The 22,337-nt window shown below is 51.5% G+C and overlaps 1 protein-coding gene across 1 annotated transcript in view; it reads right to left on the bottom strand.

Moving 5' to 3' along the window:
* The window catches only part of VASP (vasodilator stimulated phosphoprotein), a 25,485-nt gene extending 3,528 nt beyond the window's left edge, over nucleotides 1-21,957 (bottom strand). The window contains exons 1-11 of the mRNA XM_073598079.1: nucleotides 21,498-21,957; nucleotides 18,423-18,591; nucleotides 14,139-14,307; nucleotides 13,822-13,879; nucleotides 11,472-11,506; nucleotides 8,467-8,747; nucleotides 8,075-8,211; nucleotides 4,981-5,063; nucleotides 2,649-2,694; nucleotides 2,485-2,563; nucleotides 1,677-1,734 (exon numbers count right to left, since the gene is read on the bottom strand). Coding sequence (XP_073454180.1) covers nucleotides 1,677-1,734; nucleotides 2,485-2,563; nucleotides 2,649-2,694; nucleotides 4,981-5,063; nucleotides 8,075-8,211; nucleotides 8,467-8,747; nucleotides 11,472-11,506; nucleotides 13,822-13,879; nucleotides 14,139-14,307; nucleotides 18,423-18,591; nucleotides 21,498-21,502 — 1,120 coding nt within the window. The 5' untranslated portion in view covers nucleotides 21,503-21,957. The remainder of the gene's footprint in view (nucleotides 1-1,676; nucleotides 1,735-2,484; nucleotides 2,564-2,648; nucleotides 2,695-4,980; nucleotides 5,064-8,074; nucleotides 8,212-8,466; nucleotides 8,748-11,471; nucleotides 11,507-13,821; nucleotides 13,880-14,138; nucleotides 14,308-18,422; nucleotides 18,592-21,497) is intronic.
* Between the last annotated feature and the right edge of the window lie 380 nt (nucleotides 21,958-22,337).

Below are 22,337 nucleotides of genomic sequence, written 5' to 3'. Positions count from 1 at the left end.
GGTCACTACAGACAGCAGGACTGTACCTGGACCCCACATACAGGAGCAGGGGTGGCCTGTACCAGTGCCATGGTGCTCTTGTGGACCACGACCTCCTGGGGTATAACATATGAACTTGCTGGCAGGGCGCTCTACAGGTCCAGGGTAGTGATCACCCAGCACAGAAATCAAGGCCCTGCAGGGCGCACCCACCATATAGATGGCTCCATGGACTGGTGAGCGCCTCTGGAGGAACATTTCCCTGGAGTGTTCCCTGTGCACTGGGGCAGTAGAAGCAGGTCACTGCACAGAGCAACATTCTGCAGTAGAGAGTGTTCAAAAAGGGGCAGATCGAACGCGGCGTGTGCATATGTCTGTTGATGTGTGGGCACCATTTTGTTGGCTCTTCTGGTATGAAAACATGAGATCACCAAATGAGGTGCAGCACATACCGTTCCAGCTGCATCACGCCAGCAACACCAGAACACAGCCCATACTGGGGGACACGTGTGCACTGGGGGTACACTCTGGGCCAATACTCCTCTCTTCTAGATGGCCACTCCCATATGGGGTTTCTACAAGCCTACGGACCCTCAGCAAGCCATGGCCTCAGGGAGGTGGAGGAAGGATGATGGGGACCCCCCCTCAGCATAGTTGGACCTGTAATGACTCCCCTTAGGGTCAGCTTAGCTCTGAGTCCCTTCCCTTGTCTGGTCTCTCCACCGTGTCAGGGGCCCCATCCTCCATTTCCTTTGTGTCACGGAAGGAATTTTATGCAGCCATTTCTAGTCTGCGTGACCAGCTGGCAGAGGCTCCTTACTGGTTTGGAACACCAAGCCTGGCCAAACACCCCCCAACCGGTATAATAATGGACTGGGAGGACTCACCCTATGACCCATAGACCGGAAAGGTCTCATCCCATGCTCCATCTACAGGGAGGTCTAACTGCCCATATACGGTGAGGACTTGTGACCATAAACTGGGAATGCTTATTTGTTTGCCCATATGCCATGAAGATTCATCCTGCGCCCCCCTATATTGGGAGGTCCAATCCTGTGACCCTATATTGGGAGGACTCATCCCGTGCCCACATACCGGAAGGTCTTATCCTCTGCCCCCTATACATGAAGGACTTGTCACATACTGGGAGGACATGTTCTGCGCCCCTTATACTGGGAGGTCTCATCGCGTGGCCACATCCCATGGGGGGGGACCCGTTCTGCACCCTAACACTGGGAGGTCTAATCCTGTGCCCATATACCAGGTGGTGTCATCCTCTGCCCCCTATACAGGAAGGACTTGTCCCGTAGCCACATACCAGAAGGTCCTATCCTCAGCCCCCTATACAGGAAGGACTTGTCCCGTAGCCACATCCCGGGAGGACACGTCCTGCGCCCCTTATACTGGGAGGTCTAATCCTGTGCCCATATACCAGGTGGTGTCACCCTCTGCCCCCTATACCAGGAGGACCCATCCCATGACCATATACTGGAAGGTCTAATTCTGTCCCCATATACCGGAAGGACTCATCCCGTGACTGTATAGATTGGGAGGTCTCAACCTGTGCTCATGTACCAGGAGGACTGATCCCATGCCCATATATTGGAAGGTCTCACCCTCTGCCCCCTATACTGGGAGGACCCGCCCGGTGACCACATACAAATGACCACCCAGCATCAGTGGAAGGAACATCTCACCATCTATAATGTCTTCTTTCACTCTCTGCAGCTCTTTCCTCATCTCATCCAGAAGCTCCTGCAGAAGGAAACACATCTCTTGTTATATCTGTACAGTGCTGGAAAATATGTCCCCGCCCACTGTGTCCAACACCCCCCATGACATCACAATGGGCAGAAGGTGACACGGGATCTGGGAGGGCCATTTAGCTTTTGTGAGACAAATGGTGCCCCAACAGAGACCTGCGCAGGGCGTGTGCGTCAGGAGGCGGAGAAAAGCGAATCCACAAATTTGGATTTTTTTTTTTTTTTATTGGTGGGGGGGAATAATACAACCCATATGAACGGTGAACTGCTGGTGGATCGATTGTAAGGGATCAGAGCGAATCATCAGGAATGGGGAGCGTCTGCAGAGAAAATGGCGGCTGTTGTGGAGAGAAGCCCGTTACCAGTGTCATTATGAAGAGGAAGTCTGGCTGTGGTCACCGTCTTCCTCCATCCTGACCACATATTGCATGAGAAAGGAAGAGCGACCGCACAGCTGACACTCGACACGCCGAGGAACATAGATAACCAACTTATGTCATGGGAGTAATGTGCAGCCAATCGGCACTGGCCTGTGATGTATGCATAGGGGGCGGAGCCATTACTATGGAAAACACCATGGTAATTGCCCTAAATGGGGGGACATCACTTATCCTAATTGGCCAGCTGCTGCCCTCATGATGCATCTTGTTCAATGCCCGCCCAATGAACATTCTCATTGCCAACAATGGGCCAAGTGCTGGAATTTTCCGTGTGTGCCCCGAGGTCAGCAGCTCTATGGTACCTGCTTCATCCTCTCCATGGAGTCCGATGGTTCGTCTGTACTCGGAGCCACCTCCGTGCTGCTGACTGTAGATTTCATCCTGTGGACACAGAGAAGGGTGAGCGGGGGGGCAGAGAAAAGAAAATGGGGTCACCCTATGGCTGCGCCAAGATGGCTGCCGTTACCTAGGCAACGTGGTGCTCCCTCTGTCCCAGGGGCGCCGAGCCGGCTCTGAAAATAAAATGGAGAGGAGTCAGCGCTGCAATCCGGAGGACAAATAATAATAATAATAGTAATAGTCACCTTCCCTCCCCTGCCAGGGGAAAACCACACCCCCACCTGTGACCCCGCCTCTGCTGTGCTGCAGGATGCTCCTCCTCCTGCTGCCTCTGTTGGCTACTACTGACGCCCACCAGGAGCTCCCGCCCTCCTTTACCACCTGACCACTCATTCATTTTCAGTGTAGCCACTCCCACTGCAAGCCTGATGTCAGACTTCAGTCCAGAAGTAAAAAGTTCACTTAAAGTGGCGCTCCGGGCAAATAAATAACTGAAGTCCGTCAGCGACACTGTGTGAAGGCGTGTCTGACTCCGGAGTTCCACTTTAAAGACAGATTCCAGCCTGGATGACTGGAGGAGGGCAGTCTGTTATTGGTGGAGGGTGGAAGGGGGCGGGGATGGTGCATAGACCAATCGGTTATAGAGAGGGATGGGCAACAGATGAATACAGGTATATTGGGGGGGGGGGGGGGGGGGGATATGCGAAGGTGTAAAGGGTGACAGATCTGTATATAGAGATATGGAAACATCTGAGGTATGAAGTGCGGCGGTTTGTGACTCGCTGAACATTTCCACCGGACTTCCCCTTTAATGTGCCGACAACAGGAAGTGTGATAACCTGCGTGTGGTAAGAGTGAAGTCAGGAGCCGAGCCGCGTCTGCACAGCAATACATCAACAACACGTCACCCCATCCCCCCATCCATTATATCGCCACCGCCTCCTATATCCCCTCCATCTCCCCTATATATCCCCCTCCATCTCCCCTATATATTCCCCATATCTCCCCTATATATTCCCCATATCTCCCCTATATATTCCCCATATCTCCCCTATGTATCCCCCATACAGCCCCTATGTATCCCCCATACAGCCCCTCCATCTCCCCTATATATTCCCCATATCTCCCCTATATATCCCCCTCCATCTCCCCTATATATTCCCATATCTCCCCCCCATCTCCCCCATACATCCCCTCCATCTCCCCTATATATTCCCCATATCTCCCCTATGTATCCCCCATACAGCCCCTCCATCTCCCCTATATATTCCCCATATCTCCCCCATATATTCCCCATATCTCCCCCATATATTCCCCATATCTCCCCCATATATTCCCCATATCTCCCCCATGTATCCCCCATACAGCCCCTCCATCTCCCCACTACATCCCCCATATCTCCCCCATATATTCCCCATATCTCCCCTATGTATCCCCCATACAGCCCCTCCATCTCCCCACTACATCCCCCATATCTCCCCCATATATTCCCCATATCTCCCCTATGTATCCCCCATACAGCCCCTCCATCTCCCCACTACATCACCTCCATCTCCCCTATATATTCCCCATATATTCCCCATATCTCCCCTATATATTCCCCATATCTCCCCCATATATTCCCCATATCTCCCCTATATATTCCCCATATCTCCCCTATATATTCCCCATATCTCCCCTATATATTCCCCATATCTCCCCTATATATTCCCCATATCTCCCCTATATCTCCCCCATATCTCCCCTATATATTCCCCATATATTCCCCATATCTCCCCCATATATTCCCCATATCTCCCCTCCACCTCCCCCATATATTCCCCATATCTCCCCTACACATCCCCTCCGTCTCCCCTTTGTATCCCCCATATCTCCCCTCCACATCCCCCATATAGCCCCTCCATCTCCCCCCTATGTATCACCCATACATCCCCTCCATCTCCCCTATGTATTCCCCCATACATCCTCTTCATATATCCCCCATACATCCCCCCTATATATCCCTCATACATCCCCTCCATCTCCCCCTATATATACCCCATACATCCCCTCCATCTCCCCCTATATATCCCCTCCATATATTCCCCATATTTCCCCTACACATCCTTCATACATCCCCTCCATCACACACACACATTATATATATATCCCTTCCATCTCCCCCATACATCCCCTTCATCAAAGAACAAAGATAAATATTTTCAGAACTTTTCCCACCTTTAATGTGACCTATAAACTATCTATATCCCCCAACCCTACATCACCTCCCTCTATACGTCCCCCCATTTCCCCTATATGTCCGTTGACCTCCAGCGAGTGATTGGAGGTTTCCTGCACTGATGACATCACAGTGAAGCGTTCCAATGATGCAATCGTATGGCATGTGGTTAATGGCGCCCCCAAGTGTCCGGGTGAGCAGAACCCCAAAGGTGGGACAACATTACGTTAATGTCACTTACCCGTTTGGCTCCTCCCACTCTGTATATCGCTGTCATCCTGCGTGGTGGGGGCGGGGCGATCGCCCTGTTGTGACATCTTCAGCCTGCAGAATCAAATAGGAGGCGGAGTCAGTGTGATCACATGACCTCCCTGTACTATTCTATGATTGGCATTCACATGTAAACAATAAATTCAGGCCACACCCACTGTAGTCACATGGTGGCTCAGTAATAACAACAGGTATAGATGGTGTGGAGCCCTGAAGTGGGCGGAGCCATGATGGTACAGAATTATGTATATAAAGTAATGCCAGGCTGTCATACTGATCCTCTTCCTCCGGGATGTCAGCTGACCCACACCTGAGGAGTATGAAAGAGGCGGAACCACGTTCCTCCAATCACAGGCCGGCCGGGGACCCTCCTATTCCAGCCAATCACAGCAGAGTGCGCCCAATCTGATGTGTCTGGCTCCACCCACAATGCGCACAGCATATGAAAGTTCCTTGTTATTGGCTGGAGGGAAGGCGGGATTTCAGGCAGGGGCCAATTCCTTTACTGACAGGCTGGGACTAGGAGCGCGCTATGGTGTGCGCCGTCTGTAGTATGATGGGGGAGGGGCCAATTCCTTTACTGACAGGCTGGGACTAGGAGCGCGCTATGGTGTGCGCTGTCTGTAGTATGATGGGGGAGGGGTCAATTCCTTTACGGACAGGCTGGGACTAGGAGCGCGTTATGGTGTGCGCCGTCTGTAGTATGATGGGGGAGGGGGTCAATTCCTTTACGGACAGGCTGGGACTAGGAGCGCGCTATGGTGTGCGCCGTCTGTAGTATGATGGGGGAGGGGTCAATTCCTTTATGGACAGGCTGGGACTAGGAGCGCGTTATGGTGTGCGCTGTCTGTAGTATGATGGGGGAGGGGTCAATTCCTTTACTGACAGGCTGGGACTAGGAGCGCGTTATGGTGTGCGCCGTCTGTAGTATGATGGGGGAGGGGTCAATTCCTTTACGGACAGGCTGGGACTAGGAGCGCGCTATGGTGTGCGCCGTCTGTAGTATGATGGGGGAGGGGTCAATTCCTTTACGGACAGGCTGGGACTAGGAGCGCGTTATGGTGTGCGCTGTCTGTAGTATGATGGGGGGAGGGGTCAATTCCTTTACTGACAGGCTGGGACTAGGAGCGCGTTATGGTGTGCGCTGTCTGTAGTATGATGGGGGGAGGGGTCAATTCCTTTACTGACAGGCTGGGACTAGGAGCGCGCTATGGTGTGCGCCGTCTGTGGTATGATGGGGGAGGGGGTGATGATATTCCGCACTTAGGAGAATAGGAACAAGGAAGGACTGCTGCCCCCCTAAAAATGAAAATCACCTAGGTGAAATCCAGTGTACAGAAATTGCTATAAACAGGGGAATTGGCGCTGTCCGGCTATATGTGCATTAAATAATGATTCCTACAAGTGTAAGAAAAAAGGAGGCATACATGTAGAAAAAATAATAAAATAATAAAACAATTAATATGCGTGTGACCAATGTGTTGTGGGAGCTATTAAAGTGCAAACAACACTCCCAACAGGTGTTAGAATAATAAAGTGCAACTTCCTCCCGAGATAAATATATATGTGCCAATTTCTCAATAAGAACCAACTGCCTATATATGTATAGAAATGTGCCCAAAAGTAAAAACAAGAACTCCGAAATAAACACTTATGGCAATAAAACAGTATTGGCAGTAAAGAACAAACAATTATGACAGTAAAGAACCCCCAGCATGTGTGCATAAAAAAGTCCAACAAAGCAATGTGTGAAAGGTAAAGAAAATATATATGTGAAAAACAACAAAAATGTATAAAGCAGTAAGTGTCCAAAATCAAGGTCCTAAAGTGTATCCTTTTGGTGAAAAAAAAACGTGATTTGAGCATTGACTGGTGTTGTCCCCGTCCTTCACTGCACCCCCACTCGTGCTTACACTCACCAGACTGCCTAACCCCTGCAGGGGTAAAAGGCATATGTGGAAAATCCTGCGATGGCACAGTCCAGGAAGCTGCTGGAACTCTGTCCAAGTGATATGGATGTTTAACATTTGGGGATACAAAACCATCAGAGAAGGATAAACACCCCTGGACGGAGGACCGCTTCCTGGACTGTGCCATCGCAGGATTTTCCACATATGCCTTTTACCCCTGCAGGGGTTAGGCAGTCTGGTGAGTGTAAGCACGAGTGGGGGTGCAGTGAAGGACGGGGACAACACCAGTCAATGCTCAAATCACGTTTTTTTTTCACCAAAAGGATACACTTTAGGACCTTGATTTTGGACACTTACTGCTTTATACATTTTGTTGTTTTTCACATATATATTTTCTTTACCTTTCACACATTGCTTTGTTGGACTTTTTTTATGCACACATGCTGGGGGTTCTTTACTGTCATAATTGTTTGTTCTTTACTGCCAATACTGTTTTATTGCCATAAGTGTTTATTTCGGAGTTCTTGTTTTTACTTTTGGGCACATTTCTATACATATATAGGCAGTTGGTTCTTATTGAGAAATTGGCACATATATATTTATCTCGGGAGGAAGTTGCACTTTATTATTCTAACACCTGTTGGGAGTGTTGTTTGCACTTTAATAGCTCCCACAACACATTGGTCACCCGCATATTAATTGTTTTATTATTTTATTATTTTTTCTACATGTATGCCTCCTTTTTTCTTACACTTGTAGGAATCATTATTTAATGCACATATAGCCGGACAGCGCCAATTCCCCTGTTTATAGCAATTTATGATGGGGGAGGGGTCAATTCCCTTACAGACAGGCTGGGACTAGGAGCGCGCTGTGGTGTGCGCTGTCTGTGGTATGATGGGGGAGGGGACAATTCCTTTACTGACAGGCTGGGACTAGGAGCGCGCTGTGGTGTGCGCTGTCTGTGGTATGATGGGGGAGGGGACAATTCCCTTACAGACAGGCTGGGACTAGGAGCGCGCTGTGGTGTGCGCTGTCTGTGGTATGATGGGGGAGGGGACAATTCCATTACGGACAGGCTGGGACTAGGAGCGCGCTGTGGTGTGCGCGGTCTGTGGTAGGATTGTGGGGGGACAAGACAATGAATCCTCTTACCGGCGGGCCAGCTTTTTGTTCATCTCCTCCATCAGTCCTCCTCCGCCTCCTCCCCCTGCCGATGCTCCTCCACTGGTGCGGCTGGCGTCCGGCTTGGGTGGCCCCGCACTCGCTGGAGACGACCCGCCCCCATCATCCTGCGGAACAGACGGGACAATGGTCAGATATTGGGGGGCAATTCCTCCTCCTTCCGAATCCCAGAAAAGTCAGGAATCTGATCAATTGGGGCGAGGAGACGACAGGGTGCAGATAATGTACGGAGGATGGGCATGGCCTCCATTGGCCCTAGGACCTGCTCTTCTACAGCCCCCCCATGATTATACCTGCCCCGTCACCCTCCCCCCATGATTAAATCTGCCCCTTCACCCTCCCCCACAGTACCTCACACTCACCTTTGCCACTTTCCTCAGCTTGGCTGCAGCCAGTGCGGCTGCCAACCCGCTGGCTCCACCGCCAGCACCACCACCCCCGCCGCCTGCAGCAGACGGTAAAGGAGGGGGAGGGGGAGGACCACCCCCAGAAGGCACAGGGGGTGGACCTGGAGGACCCCCTGGAGGAGCTGGAGGACCCCCTGGAGGAGCTGGAGGACCCCCAGAAACTGGTGGTGGCCCTGGTGGAGGGGGTGGGCCAGGCGGAGCTGGAGGACCACTTGATGGTGGAGTAACCGGGGCAACTGGAAGGAGAAGGAGAGAGAAGTCAGAGGAGATGCAAAGCAACCTGATCTTCAGAGGATGGACATGTCACTGTGTATATAGGTGTATACTCACCCCCCCCTCCCCTCCCCCTCCCGCAGGCTACATACAGTATCTGACAAAAGTAAGTACACCCCTCAGTGACATTTGTGTAAATCTTTTCTTCTATCTTTTCATGTGACAACACTGAAGAAATGACACTTGTCTACAATGTAAAGTAGTGAGTGTACAGCTTGTATAACAGTGTAAATTTACTGTCCCCTCAAAATAACTCAACACACAGCCATTAATGTCTAAACCGCTGGCAACAAAAGTCAGTACACCCCTAAGTGAAAATCTCCAAATTGGGCCCAAAGTGTCAATATTTTGTGTGGCCACCATTATTTTCCAGCACTGCCTTAACCCTCTTGGACATGGAGGTCACCAGAGCTTCACAGGTTGTCACTGGAGTCCTCTTCCCCTCCCCCATGATGACATCACAGAGCTGGTGGATGTTAGAGACCTTGCGCTCCTCCACCTTCCGTTTGAGGATGCCCCACAGATGATCAATAGGGTTTAGGTCTGGAGACATGCTTGGCCAGTCCATCACCTTTACCCTCAGCTTTTTTATCAAGGCAGTGGTGGTCTTGGAGATGTGTTTGGGGTGGTTATCATGTTGGAATACTGCCCTGCGGTCCAGTCTCTGAAGGGAGGGGATCATGCTCTGCTTCAGTATGTCACAGTATATGTTGGCATTCATGGTTCCCTCAATGATCTGTAGCCCCCCAGTGCCGGCAGCACTCATGCAGCCCCAGACCATGACACTCCCACCACCATGCTTGACTGTAGACAAGACACACTTGTCTTTGTCCTCCTCACCTGGTTGCCCCCACACACGCTTGTCACCATCTGAACCAAATACGTTTATCTTGGTCTCATCAGACCACAGGACATGGTTCCAGTAATCCATGTCCTTAGTCTGCTTGTATTCAGAAAACTGTTTGTGGACTTTCTTGTACATCATCTTTAGAAGAGGCTTCCTTCTGGGATGACAGCCATGCAGACCAATTTGATGCAGTGTGCGGCGTATGGTCTGAGCACTGACAGGCTGACCCCCCACCCCTACAACCTCTGCAACAATGCTGGCAGCACTCATACGTCTATTTCCCAAAGACAACCTCTGGATATGACGCTGATCATGTGACCTCAACTCCTTTGGTGGACCATGGCGAGGCCTGTTCTGAGGGGAACCTGTCCTGTTATACCGCTGTATGGTCTTGGCCACCGTGCTGCAGCTCAGTTTCAGGGTCTTGGCAATCTTCTTATAGCCTAGGCCATCTTTATGTAGAGCAACAATTCTTTTCTTCAGAACTCAGAGAGTTCTTTGCCATGAGGTGCCATGTTGTACTTCCAGTGACCAGTATGAGAGAGTGAGAGCGATAACACCAAATTTAACACACCTGCTCCCCATTCACACCTGAGACCTTGTAACACTAACGAGTCACATGACACCGGGGAGGGAAAATGGCTAATTGGGCCCAATTTGGAGATTTTCACTTAGGGGTGTACTGACTTTTGTTGCCAGCGGTTTAGACATTAATGGCTGTGTGTTGAGTTATTTTGAGGGGACAGTAAATTTACACTGTTATACAAGCTGTACACTCACTACTTTACATTGTAGACAAGTGTCATTTCTTCAGTGTTGTCACATGAAAAGATAGAAGAAAAGATTTACACAAATGTCACTGAGGGGTGTACTTACTTTTGGGAATATAGTGTATATACAGTATCTCACAAAAGTATTGTGACGCCTGCCTATCCACACGCATAAACATTAATGACATTCCAGTCTTAGTCCGGAGGGTTCAATATTGAGTTGGCTCCGCCCTTTGCAGCTATAACAGCTTCAACTCTTCTGGGAAGGCTGTCCACAAGGTTTAGGAGGGTGTCTATGGGAATGTTTGATCGTTCTTCCAGAAGAGCATTTGTGAGGTCAGGCACTGATGTTGGATGAGAAGGCCTGGCTGGCAGTCTCCGCTCTAATTCATCCCAAAGGCGTTCTATTGGCACTCTTCCACTCCAAACTCGCACTGGTGGGCAGTCATGTTGGAACAGGAAGGGGCCGTCCTCAAACTGTTCCCACAGAGTTGGGACCATGAAATTGTCCAAAATGTCTTGGTATGCTGACGCCTTAAGAGTTCCCTTCACTGGAACTAAGGGGCCAAACCCAATCCCTGAAAAACAACCCCCACATCATAATCCCCCCCCCACACCATAATCCCCCTCCACCAAATGGATTGGACCAGTGCACAAAACAAGGTCCATAAAGACATAGATGAGCGAGTTTGGGGTGGAGGAACTTGACTGGCCTGCACAGACTCCTGACCTCAACCCAATAGAACACCTTTGGGGTGAATTAGAGCCAGGCCTTCTCGTCCAACATCAGTGCCTGACCTCACAAATGCTCTTCTGGAAGAATGGTCAAACATTCCCATAGACACCCTCCTAAACCTTGTGGACAGCCTTCCCAGAAGAGTTGAAGCTGTTATAGCTGCAAAGGGCGGAGCCAACTCAATATTGAACCCTACGGACTAAGACTGGGATGTCATTAAAGGTCATGTGTGTGTAAAGGCAGGCGTCCCAATACTTTTGGGAATATAGTGTAGTGAGACTGAAGGTGTATATATAGCCGCCTCCCCAGCCCGTCCCACATGCCGATATCTCACCTGGACTCTGGACTTTCTGCTCCGGTTCCGGAGGTCTGTGGACAGAAGACATCACTGACAGTCAGAGATCATTTAATGTCTGCCTTCCCCTCCCCCACCTGACTGGGCCCAGAATGATGATGATGATTATTATTAATAATAATAATAATAATAATAATAATAATTATTATTATTATTATACAGGATTTATATTATTATTATACAGGATTTATATGGCGCCAACAGTTTGCACAGCGCTTTACAACATGAGGGGAGACAGTGCACTTACAATACAAATCAATACAGGAGGGATCAGAGGGCCCTGATCCTCAGAGCTTACAATCTAGAGGATACAGGAGGGAATGATGGACCAATAGCCTGTTGGACAAGGACAGACATTGTACAGGGGGGGGCAACCCAGAGGGACCCAGACATTGTACAGGGGGGAGGGGGCAACCCAGAAGGACCCAGACATTGTACAGGGGGGAGGGGGGGCAACCCAGAAGGACCCAGACATTGTACAGGGGGGAGGGGGGGCAACCCAGAAGGACCCAGACATTGTACAGTGGGGGGCAACCCAGAGGGACCCAGACATTGTACAGGGGGGGAGGGCAACCCAGACATTGTACAGGGGGGGGAAGGGCAACCCAGACATTGTACAGGGGGGAAGGGCAACCCAGAAGGACCCAGACATTGTACAGGGGGGAGGGGGGGCAACCCAGAAGGACCCAGACATTGTACAGGGGGGGGCAACCCAGAGGGACCCAGACATTGTACAGGGGGGGAGGGCAACCCAGACATTGTACAGGGGGGGGCAACCCAGAGGGACCCAGACATTGTACAGGGGGGAGGGGGCAACCCAGAAGGACCCAGACATTGTACAGGGGGGAGGGGGGGCAACCCAGAAGGACCCAGACATTGTACAGGGGGGGGCAACCCAGAGGGACCCAGACATTGTACAGGGGGGGAGGGCAACCCAGACATTGTACAGGGGGGGGCAACCCAGAGGGACCCAGACATTGTACAGGGGGGGAGGGCAACCCAGACATTGTACAGGGGGGAGGGGGCAACCCAGAGGGACCCAGACATTGTACAGGGGGGAGGGGGCAACCCAGAGGGACCCAGACATTGTACAGGGGGGAGGGGGCAACCCAGAGGGACCCAGACATTGTACAGGGGGGGAAGGGCAACCCAGACATTGTACAGGGGGGGAAGGGCAACCCAGAGGGACCCAGACATTGTACAGGGGGGAGGGGGCAACCCAGAGGGACCCAGACATTGTACAGGGGGGGGGGGGCAACCCAGACATTGTACGGGGGGGAGGGGCAACCCAGAGGGGCCCAGACATTGTACAGGGGGGGGGGGCAACCCAGACATTGTACTGGGGGGGAAAGGGCAACCCAGAGGGACCCAGACATTGTACAGGGGGGAGGGGGCAACCCAGAGGGACCCAGACATTGTACAGGGGGGAGGGGGCAACCCAGACATTGTACGGGGGGGAGGGGCAACCCAGAGGGACCCAGACATTGTACAGGAGGGAGGGGGGGGCAACCCAGAGGGGCCCAGACATTGTACAGGTGGGAGGGGGCTACCCAGAGGGACCTAGACATTGTACAGGTGGGAGGGGGGGGCAACCCAGAGGGGCCCAGACATTGTACAGGGGGGGCAGCCCAGAGGGACCCAGACATTGTACGGGGGGGGCAGCCCAGAGGGACCCAGACATTGTACAGGTGGGAGGGGGGGGGCAACCCAGAGGGGCCCAGACATTGTACAGGGGGGGGCAGCCCAGAGGGACCCAGACATTGTACGGGGGGGGGGGGCAACCCAGAGGGACCCAGACATTGTACGGGGGGGGGGGGGCAACCCAGAGGGACCCAGACATTGTACAGGGGGGGAGGGGCAACCCAGAGGGACCCAGACATTGTACAGGGGGGGAGGGGCAACCCAGAGGGACCCAGACATTGTACAGGGGGGGAGGGGCAACCCAGAGGGACCCAGACATTGTACAGGGGGGAGGGGCAACCCAGAGGGACCCAGACATTGTACAGGGGGGGAGGGGCAACCCAGAGGGACCCAGACATTGTACGGGGGGGGGGGGAGGGGCAACCCAGAGGGACCCAGACATTGTACGGGGGGGGAGGGGCAACCCAGAGGGACCCAGACATTGTACGGGGGGGAGGGGCAACCCAGAGGGACCCAGACATTGTACGGGGGGGAGGGGCAACCCAGAGGGACCCAAACATTCTACGGGGGGGAGGGAACCCAGAAGGACCCAGACATTGTACAGGGGGGAGGGGGGGCAACCCAGAAGGACCCAGACATTGTACAGGGGGAGGGGAAGTGGTACATACATAAGATGCAGTGTCTTTACCTCCTTGGGGGTTCCGGCTCTTCTACTTTGGGTCCATTCATTGGAGTCCAGCTGGCACCTGTGGGGAGGAAGGATGGGGGTGAATGTTGGGATGACAGGTGACTGTTGGGAGAATGTCAGGTGAATGTCAGATACAAGTTGGGATGACGGGTGAATACAGGTGGCCTGGGCGGTGATGGGCGGTGATGGGTGGTGATGGGTGGTGATGGGCGGTGATGGATGGTGATGGGTGGTGATGGATGGTGATGGGCGGTGATGGGCGGTGATGGGCGGTGATGGGCGGTCTCTCTTGGCTGGGATTGGATGGAATCTCTCACCTGTCTCCAGAACCTCCAGAGCCTGAGCAATTCCCGCTGCAAAGTGTGCCGCCTCCTCCTTGCTGCTGAAGTTCAGCCCCCACACCTGCCGCGCATCTCGCCATTGGTGGAAGTTGGGCGTGGCCTGATGGTACTTCAGTCCTCGAATCAGAGGGCAGTTTATCACCACCTGCCAGAGAAGAAGACATTACCCAGAATTCCCTGCAACACAGACTACTATGGTGAAGTAGGAGTACAGGGCCCAGCAGGCCAGGGGCCCCACCAATGGCGGCCTTATATCCTGTACTGGAATGAGAACCTTCCATCCCATGATGGAGACCCGCCCCCTCCCTCCCGAGACTCGTTACCCCCTGATGGAGGCGCTCTTCCCCTTAATGTCCTCTCCTCCACCGCCTACATTGCGTTCTCTGGCATCTAACCCCCCCCCCATCCCCCCCAATGTCCGCTGGCTACCATAGTGGAGATAATCAGTTCATAATACAGAAGTCCCTCCCACCTAGACAAGTCCCGCCCCTGACCAAGAGTGCGCCATCACCGGTGTTCTGTGCTCCGCCCTCTGCGTGGTCACTCTACAACCCCGCCTCCCCCCCCCATATTCCCTCCCCCCAAGCCCCGCCCATTATCAGAAAGGTCGCATGGATGGCGCCATTGTCAGCTCTCTCCACACCTCCCCCATTCAGGGATACACCCACTTTTCCTCATTCCCCTCCCCCCATCCATGTCTCCCCCACTTTGCCCCCCCCCTTTTCTCATATTCACCATCTATTACCACCCCTTGTCCAACCCCCACCCCCCATTAGATGACACCTGACCAGAGAAAGTCTGCGTCCCCCTAGAACATGATCTGATTGGCTGGTGGTCACCCCGGCCACCAATCCCCCTCCGTGGACATTGCCGGGCCCTGGGAAATTATGCCGTCCCAATGCAGAAGGTCGGGGGAGGGGAAACAATTCTAGCAGTGGAAGGAGGAACCGCCACTTCCCTAATAAGAAATGATCTGCTGAGAACCCCCCCCCCTCCCCCCACCGAGAACTTCCACCTGACTTCCCTTCCCCCAACCACAGACTTCCACTTCATCTCAATTCTCACCCGGCATCCGGCCGTACCGCCATCAACGCCCACCTACAGTATATACATCGCCCTCTATACCCGACACACCCCATACAGAGCCTGGAGAAAATATTCATACCCCTTGATATTTCCCACATTTTGTTACAACCAAAAACGTAAATGTATTTCATTGGGATTTTATGTGATAAACAACACAAAGTGTCACATAATTGTGAAGTGGAAGGAAAATGATAAATGATACAAATAAATATGTGAAAAGTGTGGGGGGAGGGGGATTTGTATTCAGCCCCCTTTACTCTGATAACTAAAATCTAGAGGAACCAATTGCCTTCAGAAGTCACCTAATTAGTAAATAGAGTCCACCGGTGTGTCATTTAATCTCAGTATAAATACAGCTGTTCTGTGAAGCCCTCAGAGGTTGTTAGAGAACCTTAGTGAACAAACAGCATCATGAAGGCCAAGGAACACACCAGACAGGTCAGGGATAAAGTTGTGGAGAAGTATAAAGCAGGGTTAGGTTATAAAAATATCTCCCAAGCTTTGAACATCTCACGGAGCTCTGTTCAATCCATCATCAGAAAATGGAAAGAGTATGGCACAACTGCAAACCTACCAAGACATGGCCGTCCACCTAAACTGACCGGCCGGGCAAGGAGAGCATTCATCAGAGAAGAGCCAAGAGGTCCATGGTAACTCTGGAGGAGCTGCAGAGATCCACAGCTCAGGTGGGAGAATCTGTCCACAGGACAACTATTAGTCGTGTTCTCCACAAATCTGCCCTTTATGGAAGAGTGACAAGAAGAAAGACATTGGTGAAAGAAAGTCATAAGAAGTCCTGTTTGTAGTTTGTGAGAAGCCATGTGGAGGACACAGCAAACATGTGGAAGAAGGTGATCTGGTCAGATGAGACCAAAATTCAACTTTATGGCCTAAAAGTAAAACGCTATGTGTGGGGAAAACTAACACTGCACATCACCCTGAACACACCATCCACACCGTGAAACATGGTGGTGGCAGCATCATGTGGTGGGGATGGTTTTCTTCAGCAGGGACAGGGAAGCTGGTCAGAGTTGATGGGAAGATGGATGGAGACAAATACAGGACAATCTTAGAAGAAAACCTGTTGGAGTCTACAAAAGACTTGAGACTGGGGAGGAGGTTCACCTTCCAGCAGGACAACGACCCGAAACATCCAGCCAGAGCTACAATGGAATGGTTTAGATCAAAGCATATTCATGTGTTAGAATGGCCCAGTCACAGTCCAGACCTAAATCACATTGAGAATCTGTGGCAAGACTTGAAAATTGCTGATCACAGACGCTCTCCATCCAATCTGACAGAGCTTGAGATATTTTACAAAGAAGAATGGGCAGAAATGTCCTCTCTAGATGTGCAAAGCTGGTAGAGACACCCCCAAAAAGACTTGTAGAGAAAGGGGGTTCTACAAAGTATTGACTCCGGGGGGCGCCATACAAATGCCCCTCCCCCACACTTTTCACATATTTATTTGTATCATTTATCATTTTCCTTCCACTTCACAATTATGTGACACTTTGTGTTGGTCTATCACATAAAATCCCAATAAAATACATTTATGTTTTTTGGTTGTAACAAAATGTGGGAAATGTCAAGGGGTATGAATACTTTTTTCCAGGCACTGTACACCCCTTTGTACCCAACACAATGTATGCTCCCCCACACGACCCATCAGGTAGGTACCTGTCCTCTGAGCAGGGGCGTTGCTAGGTTTGCAAAAGATCTGGGGCTAGAGCCCATAGCAGTAAGGTAAAGATTATATTATAATATATTTTTATTATATTATCATTACATCAGGGTCCTCAGAAAGCTCCCCTTACTTTAGGGTCCCCAGAGAGACCCTCCTTACCTCAGAGTCCCCAGAGAGCCCCCCACTTACATCAGGGTCCCCAGAGAGCCGTTCCTTTACATCAGGGTCCCCAGAGAGCCGTTCCCTTACATCAGGGTCCCCAGAGAGCCCTCCCACTTGCATCAGGATCCCCAGAGAGCCTCCCCCTTGCATCAGGGTCCTCAAAGAGCCGTTCCCTTACATCAGGGTCCCCAGAGAGCCGTTCCCTTACATCAGGGTCCCCAGAGAGCCGTTCCCTTACATCAGGGTCCCCAGAGAGCCGTTCCCTTACATCAGGGTCCCCAGAGAGCCGTTCCCTTACATCAGGGTCCCCAGAGAGCCGTTCCCTTACATCAGGGTCCCCAGAGAGCCGTTCCCTTACATCAGGGTCCCCAGAGAGCCGTTCCCTTACATCAGGGTCCCCAGAGAGCCGTTCCCTTACATCAGGGTCCTCAGAGAGCCGTTCCCTTACATCAGGGTCCTCAGAGAGCCGTTCCCTTACATCAGGGTCCTCAGAGAGCCGTTCCCTTACATCAGGGTCCTCAGAGAGCCGTTCCCTTACATCAGGGTCCCCAGAGAGCCGTTCCTTTACACCAGGGTCCCCAGAGAGCCGTTCCTTTACATCAGGGTCCCCAGAGAGCCGTTCCCTTACATCAGGGTCCCCAGAGAGCCGTTCCTTTACACCAGGGTCCCCAGAGAGCCGTTCCCTTACATCAGGGTCCCCAGAGAGCCGTTCCCTTACATCAGGGTCCCCAGAGAGCCGTTCCTTTACACCAGGGTCCCCAGAGAGCCGTTCCTTTACATCAGGGTCCCCAGAGAGCCGTTCCCTTACATCAGGGTCCTCAGAGAGCCGTTCCCTTACATCAGGGTCCTCAGAGAGCCGTTCCTTTACATCAGGGTCCCCAGAGAGCCCCTCCTTACATCAGGGTCCTCAGAGAGCCGTTCCTTTACATCAGGGTCCCCAGAGAGCCCCCCCTTACATCAGGGTCCTCAGAGAGCCGTTCCCTTACATCAGGGTCCCCAGAGAGCCGTTCCCTTACATCAGGGTCCCCAGAGAGCCGTTCCCTTACATCAGGGTCCCCAGAGAGCCGTTCCCTTGCATCAGGGTCCCCAGAGAGCCCCCCACTTACATCAGGGTCCCCAGAGAGCCTCCGATGAGAGATGATGTTATCTCTCTGCTCTCTCGCCCGCCCGGCTCTAAAGTGCTGCTCGCCACACTCGTAGCCCAGCTGCAGAGAGGCCATGGCCATCTCTGAGCGACTCCGGGCTATGGGCCCCAGATTCTGGGCTATAGCCCCAAAAGCCACTCCCTAGCGACGCCACTGCCTATGTGTATACATTGGACCTACCTGCTGGTCCTGCATTTTCCTCCCCACCACGCGGTACATCTGTGTGGCGGGATTGTGGAAGATCTGCACCCGGCTGAATCCCGCGGCCCCCGTCCCGGCATTCATCCACTTCTTACTGCCGTCATCATAGATCATAACCGTCGCTCTGGCCGTGATCACCGCCGCCTCCCTGGAGGAGAGAGAAGGGAATGTAAGGAGGAACTCCGCACACTTACCATCCTACATGCAGACACAACCATACATTAATGCAGCAAGAGGAGTGAGACTTTCTGGGTATCAGGGACAGGGTCACAAAAAGGTCAGGGATGGGGGTCACACACACACACAGGTCAGGGACGGGGGTCACACACACAGGTCAGGGATGGGGGGGGTCACAGGTCAGGGGTCACACACAGGTCATCAGATTTCTCCACAGATGGCAGACAATGATCTGATCAGAGGAAGCAGAGTCTCTCTGCAGAGATGATTCCTCTATGGGTAGACGGCAGGACAGATGGAATTGTGACATTGTATATGAAGATTATACAATATATAAAGACTGACACATTCTTCCTCTGCTGTACCCATCCCATCGTGTCCCCGAATGATCCCAGCCAATAGAAATGGAGAGATGTCACAGAGAGGGGTGAGTTGTAGATCTGATGTAGATAGAGGTGTGGGGGTGGGGTGGGGGTGAGGGGGGGGGGGGGGTTCAGGAGCTCGGGGACACATCCCCCCTCATCAGGAAGTGGAATGTCATTGCTGGTTTTAGATTTGGCTTCCTCTATATTATTAATCTTTATGAGAATCCAGAACTATTTCTGACTCAATGATCTCATCCCGAGACTCCGAGAGGAAATGACTCATTCCAGGTGAGACAAACATGGAGACCGTCCGGCTGGGAGTACTTCCCGTGTACAGTGCCTGGAAAAAGTATTCATACCCCTTGAAATTCCTCACATTTTGTTACAACCAAAAACATAAATGTATTTTATTGGGATTTTATGTGATAGACCAACACAAAGTGTCACATAATTGTGAAGTGGAAGGAAAATGATAAATGATACAAATAAATATGTGAAAAGTGTGGGGGAGGGGCATTTGTATGGCGCCCCCCGGAGTCAATACTTTGTAGAACCCCCTTTCTCTACAAGTCTTTTTGGGGATGTCTCTACCAGCTTTGCACATCTAGAGAGGACATTTCTCCCCATTCTTCTTTGTAAAATATCTCAAGCTCTGTCAGATTGGATGGAGAGTGTCTGTGAACAGCAATTTTCAAGTCTTGCCACAGATTCTCAATGTGATTTAGGTCTGGACTGTGACTGGGCCATTCTAACACATGAATATGCTTTGATCTAAACCATTCCATTGTAGCTCTGGCTGGATGTTTCGGGTCGTTGTCCTGCTGGAAGGTGAACCTCCGCCCCGGTCTCAAGTCTTTTGTAGACTCTAACAGGTTTTCTTCTAAGATTGTCCTGTATTTGTCTCCATCCATCTTCCCATCAACTCTGACCAGCTTCCCTGTCCCTGCTGAAGAAAACCATCCCCACCACATGATGCTGCCACCACCATGTTTCACGGTGGGGATGGTGTGTTCAGGGTGATGTGCAGTGTTAGTTTTCCCCACACATAGTGTTTTACTTTTAGGCCATAAAGTAGAATTTTGGTCTCATCTGACCAGATCACCTTCTTCCACATGTTTGCTGTGTCCTCCACATGGCTTCTCACAAACTACAAACAGGACTTCTTATGACTTTCTTTCACCAATGTCTTTCTTCTTGTCACTCTTCCATAAAGGACAGATTTGTGGAGAACACGACTAATAGTTGTCCTGTGGACAGATTCTCCCACCTGAGCTGTGGATCTCTGCAGCTCCTCCAGAGTTACCATGGACCTCTTGGCTCTTCTCTGATGAATGCTCTCCTTGCCCGGCCGGTCAGTTTAGGTGGACAGCCATGTCTTGGTAGGTTTGCAGTTGTGCCATACTCTTTCCATTTTCCGATGATGGATTGAACAGAGCTCCATGAGATGTTCAAAGCTTGGGAGATTTTTTTATTACCAACCCTGCTTTATACTTCTCCACAACTTTATCCCTGACCTGTCTGGTGTGTTCCTTGGCCTTCATGATGCTGTTTGTTCACTAAGGTTCTCTAACAAACCTCTGAGGGCTTCACAGAACAGCTGTATTTATACTGAGATGAAATGACACACAGGTGGACTCTATTTACTAATTAGGTGACTTCTGAAGGCCATTGGTTCCACTAGATTTTATTTAGGGGTATCAGAGTAAAGGGGGCTGAATACAAAATGCCCCTCCCCCCCACACACACACTTTTCACATAAAAGTTATAATTGATCATTTTCCTTCCACTTCACAATTATGTGACACTGGACCTCCAGCTGTTGTAGAACTACAAGTCCCATGAGGCATAGCAGGAGTCTGACAGCGACAAGCATGACACCCAGAGGTAGAGGCATGATGGGACTTGTAGTTTTGCAACAGCTGGAGGTCCGCTAATTGCAGATCCCTATACCATAACATCCCAATAAAATACATTTACGTTTTTGGTTGTAACATGACAACTGTGGGAAATTTCAAGGGGTATGAATACTTTTTCAAGGCACTGTATACAGTATATAATGTACAGGACACAGTAGGGATATTCCTCCGGCTGGGAGTACTCCCCGTGTATACGGTATATAATGTACAGGACACAGTAGAGGTATACGGTATATACTGTAGAGGGCCCGGTGTAGGCGGGGACCCCTCTGGCTGGGAGGACTGCGGAATGTCCGGTGATAGACGTGTCCCACACATTGAATTGTCAGCCTTCCTCCCTCCATTTCCCATCTCTGATTATCTCCATATAAGGCTGTGAGAACCCACTGGTGACCATGAGTGGGGAAAGGTGGGGAGGGGGCCCCGGGGCCCGGCGGGAGGAGGGGGGGCCCAGGGTGTCAGACAGACCACAGACATGAATGAGAGAGAAATGGAGATATAGAAGAGACATTGGTCAGTGAGTGGAGGTTCCCCCCCCACCCCGCACTCTGCAATGTCACCCAACAAGATCCAACATGACAAAGTATGAGACTCACCCCATGGTGTGCACAGCGAGGCGCCCCCTGCAGGTAGGAATGTGTCACCTCCGCTTCCTCCTCACCTATCTCAGCATAGCAGGAAGGTGTGTACCAGAGAGCTCCCCTCAGTGCTGCCTGCACCCCACACCGCTCTCCTGCACTGCCCTGAGATTAGCAGATACTTCCTCCTCCTGATACAATGTATCACTCCTCTCCTCTCCTCCTCCTGATACAATGTATCTCTTCTCTCCTCCTCACTCTCCTTTCCTCCTCTTGATACAATGTATCTCTTCTCTCCCTGCACAGCTGTCTGAAGACCCCTTCTCCTTTCCTCTCTGACTCTTCTCTCTGACTCTCCTTTCCTCTCTGGCTCTCCTCTCCTCTTCCTCTCTCTCTTCTTTCTCTGTGTGTCTCTTTCTTTCCTCTCTCACTTCCTCTCTCTCTGGGCTCTGCCTTCTCTTAAAGGGGCCACAGCCTCTCTTAAACTGGCAATGCACTTTCCAGGGTGACATCAGCACAGAGATTTGCTCAGCCCCCTCCCCCCACTGCCTGCTTGTATATTGCCCCCAGGGGGGTATGTACAGTAAATGGCGGGGGCTGGGCACACCTGGCAGGCAGATTAAAGTGTATGCGTGTGTCTGATCGGTCCCAATAAAGGACAACAGTCACATGGAGGAGGCCGACATGACAGAACCTCCAGCATGGGGGGGGGGGGTGACACCTTCCAGGGACAGCAGAATATATAGATATAGATATATATATCTATCTATATATACAAACTAGGATGGGTGGGGAATATATACAGCATATCAAATAAATGATGTAATTTGGGGAATATACCAGAATATTCAGGGGTTA

This window comes from Aquarana catesbeiana, linkage group LG09, assembly GCF_042186555.1.
Source record: "Aquarana catesbeiana isolate 2022-GZ linkage group LG09, ASM4218655v1, whole genome shotgun sequence".
Lineage (NCBI taxonomy): Eukaryota > Metazoa > Chordata > Amphibia > Anura > Ranidae > Aquarana > Aquarana catesbeiana.
The sequence above is the reverse complement of the archived record's forward strand: the minus strand, read 5'-3'. Positions and strand labels throughout refer to the sequence as shown.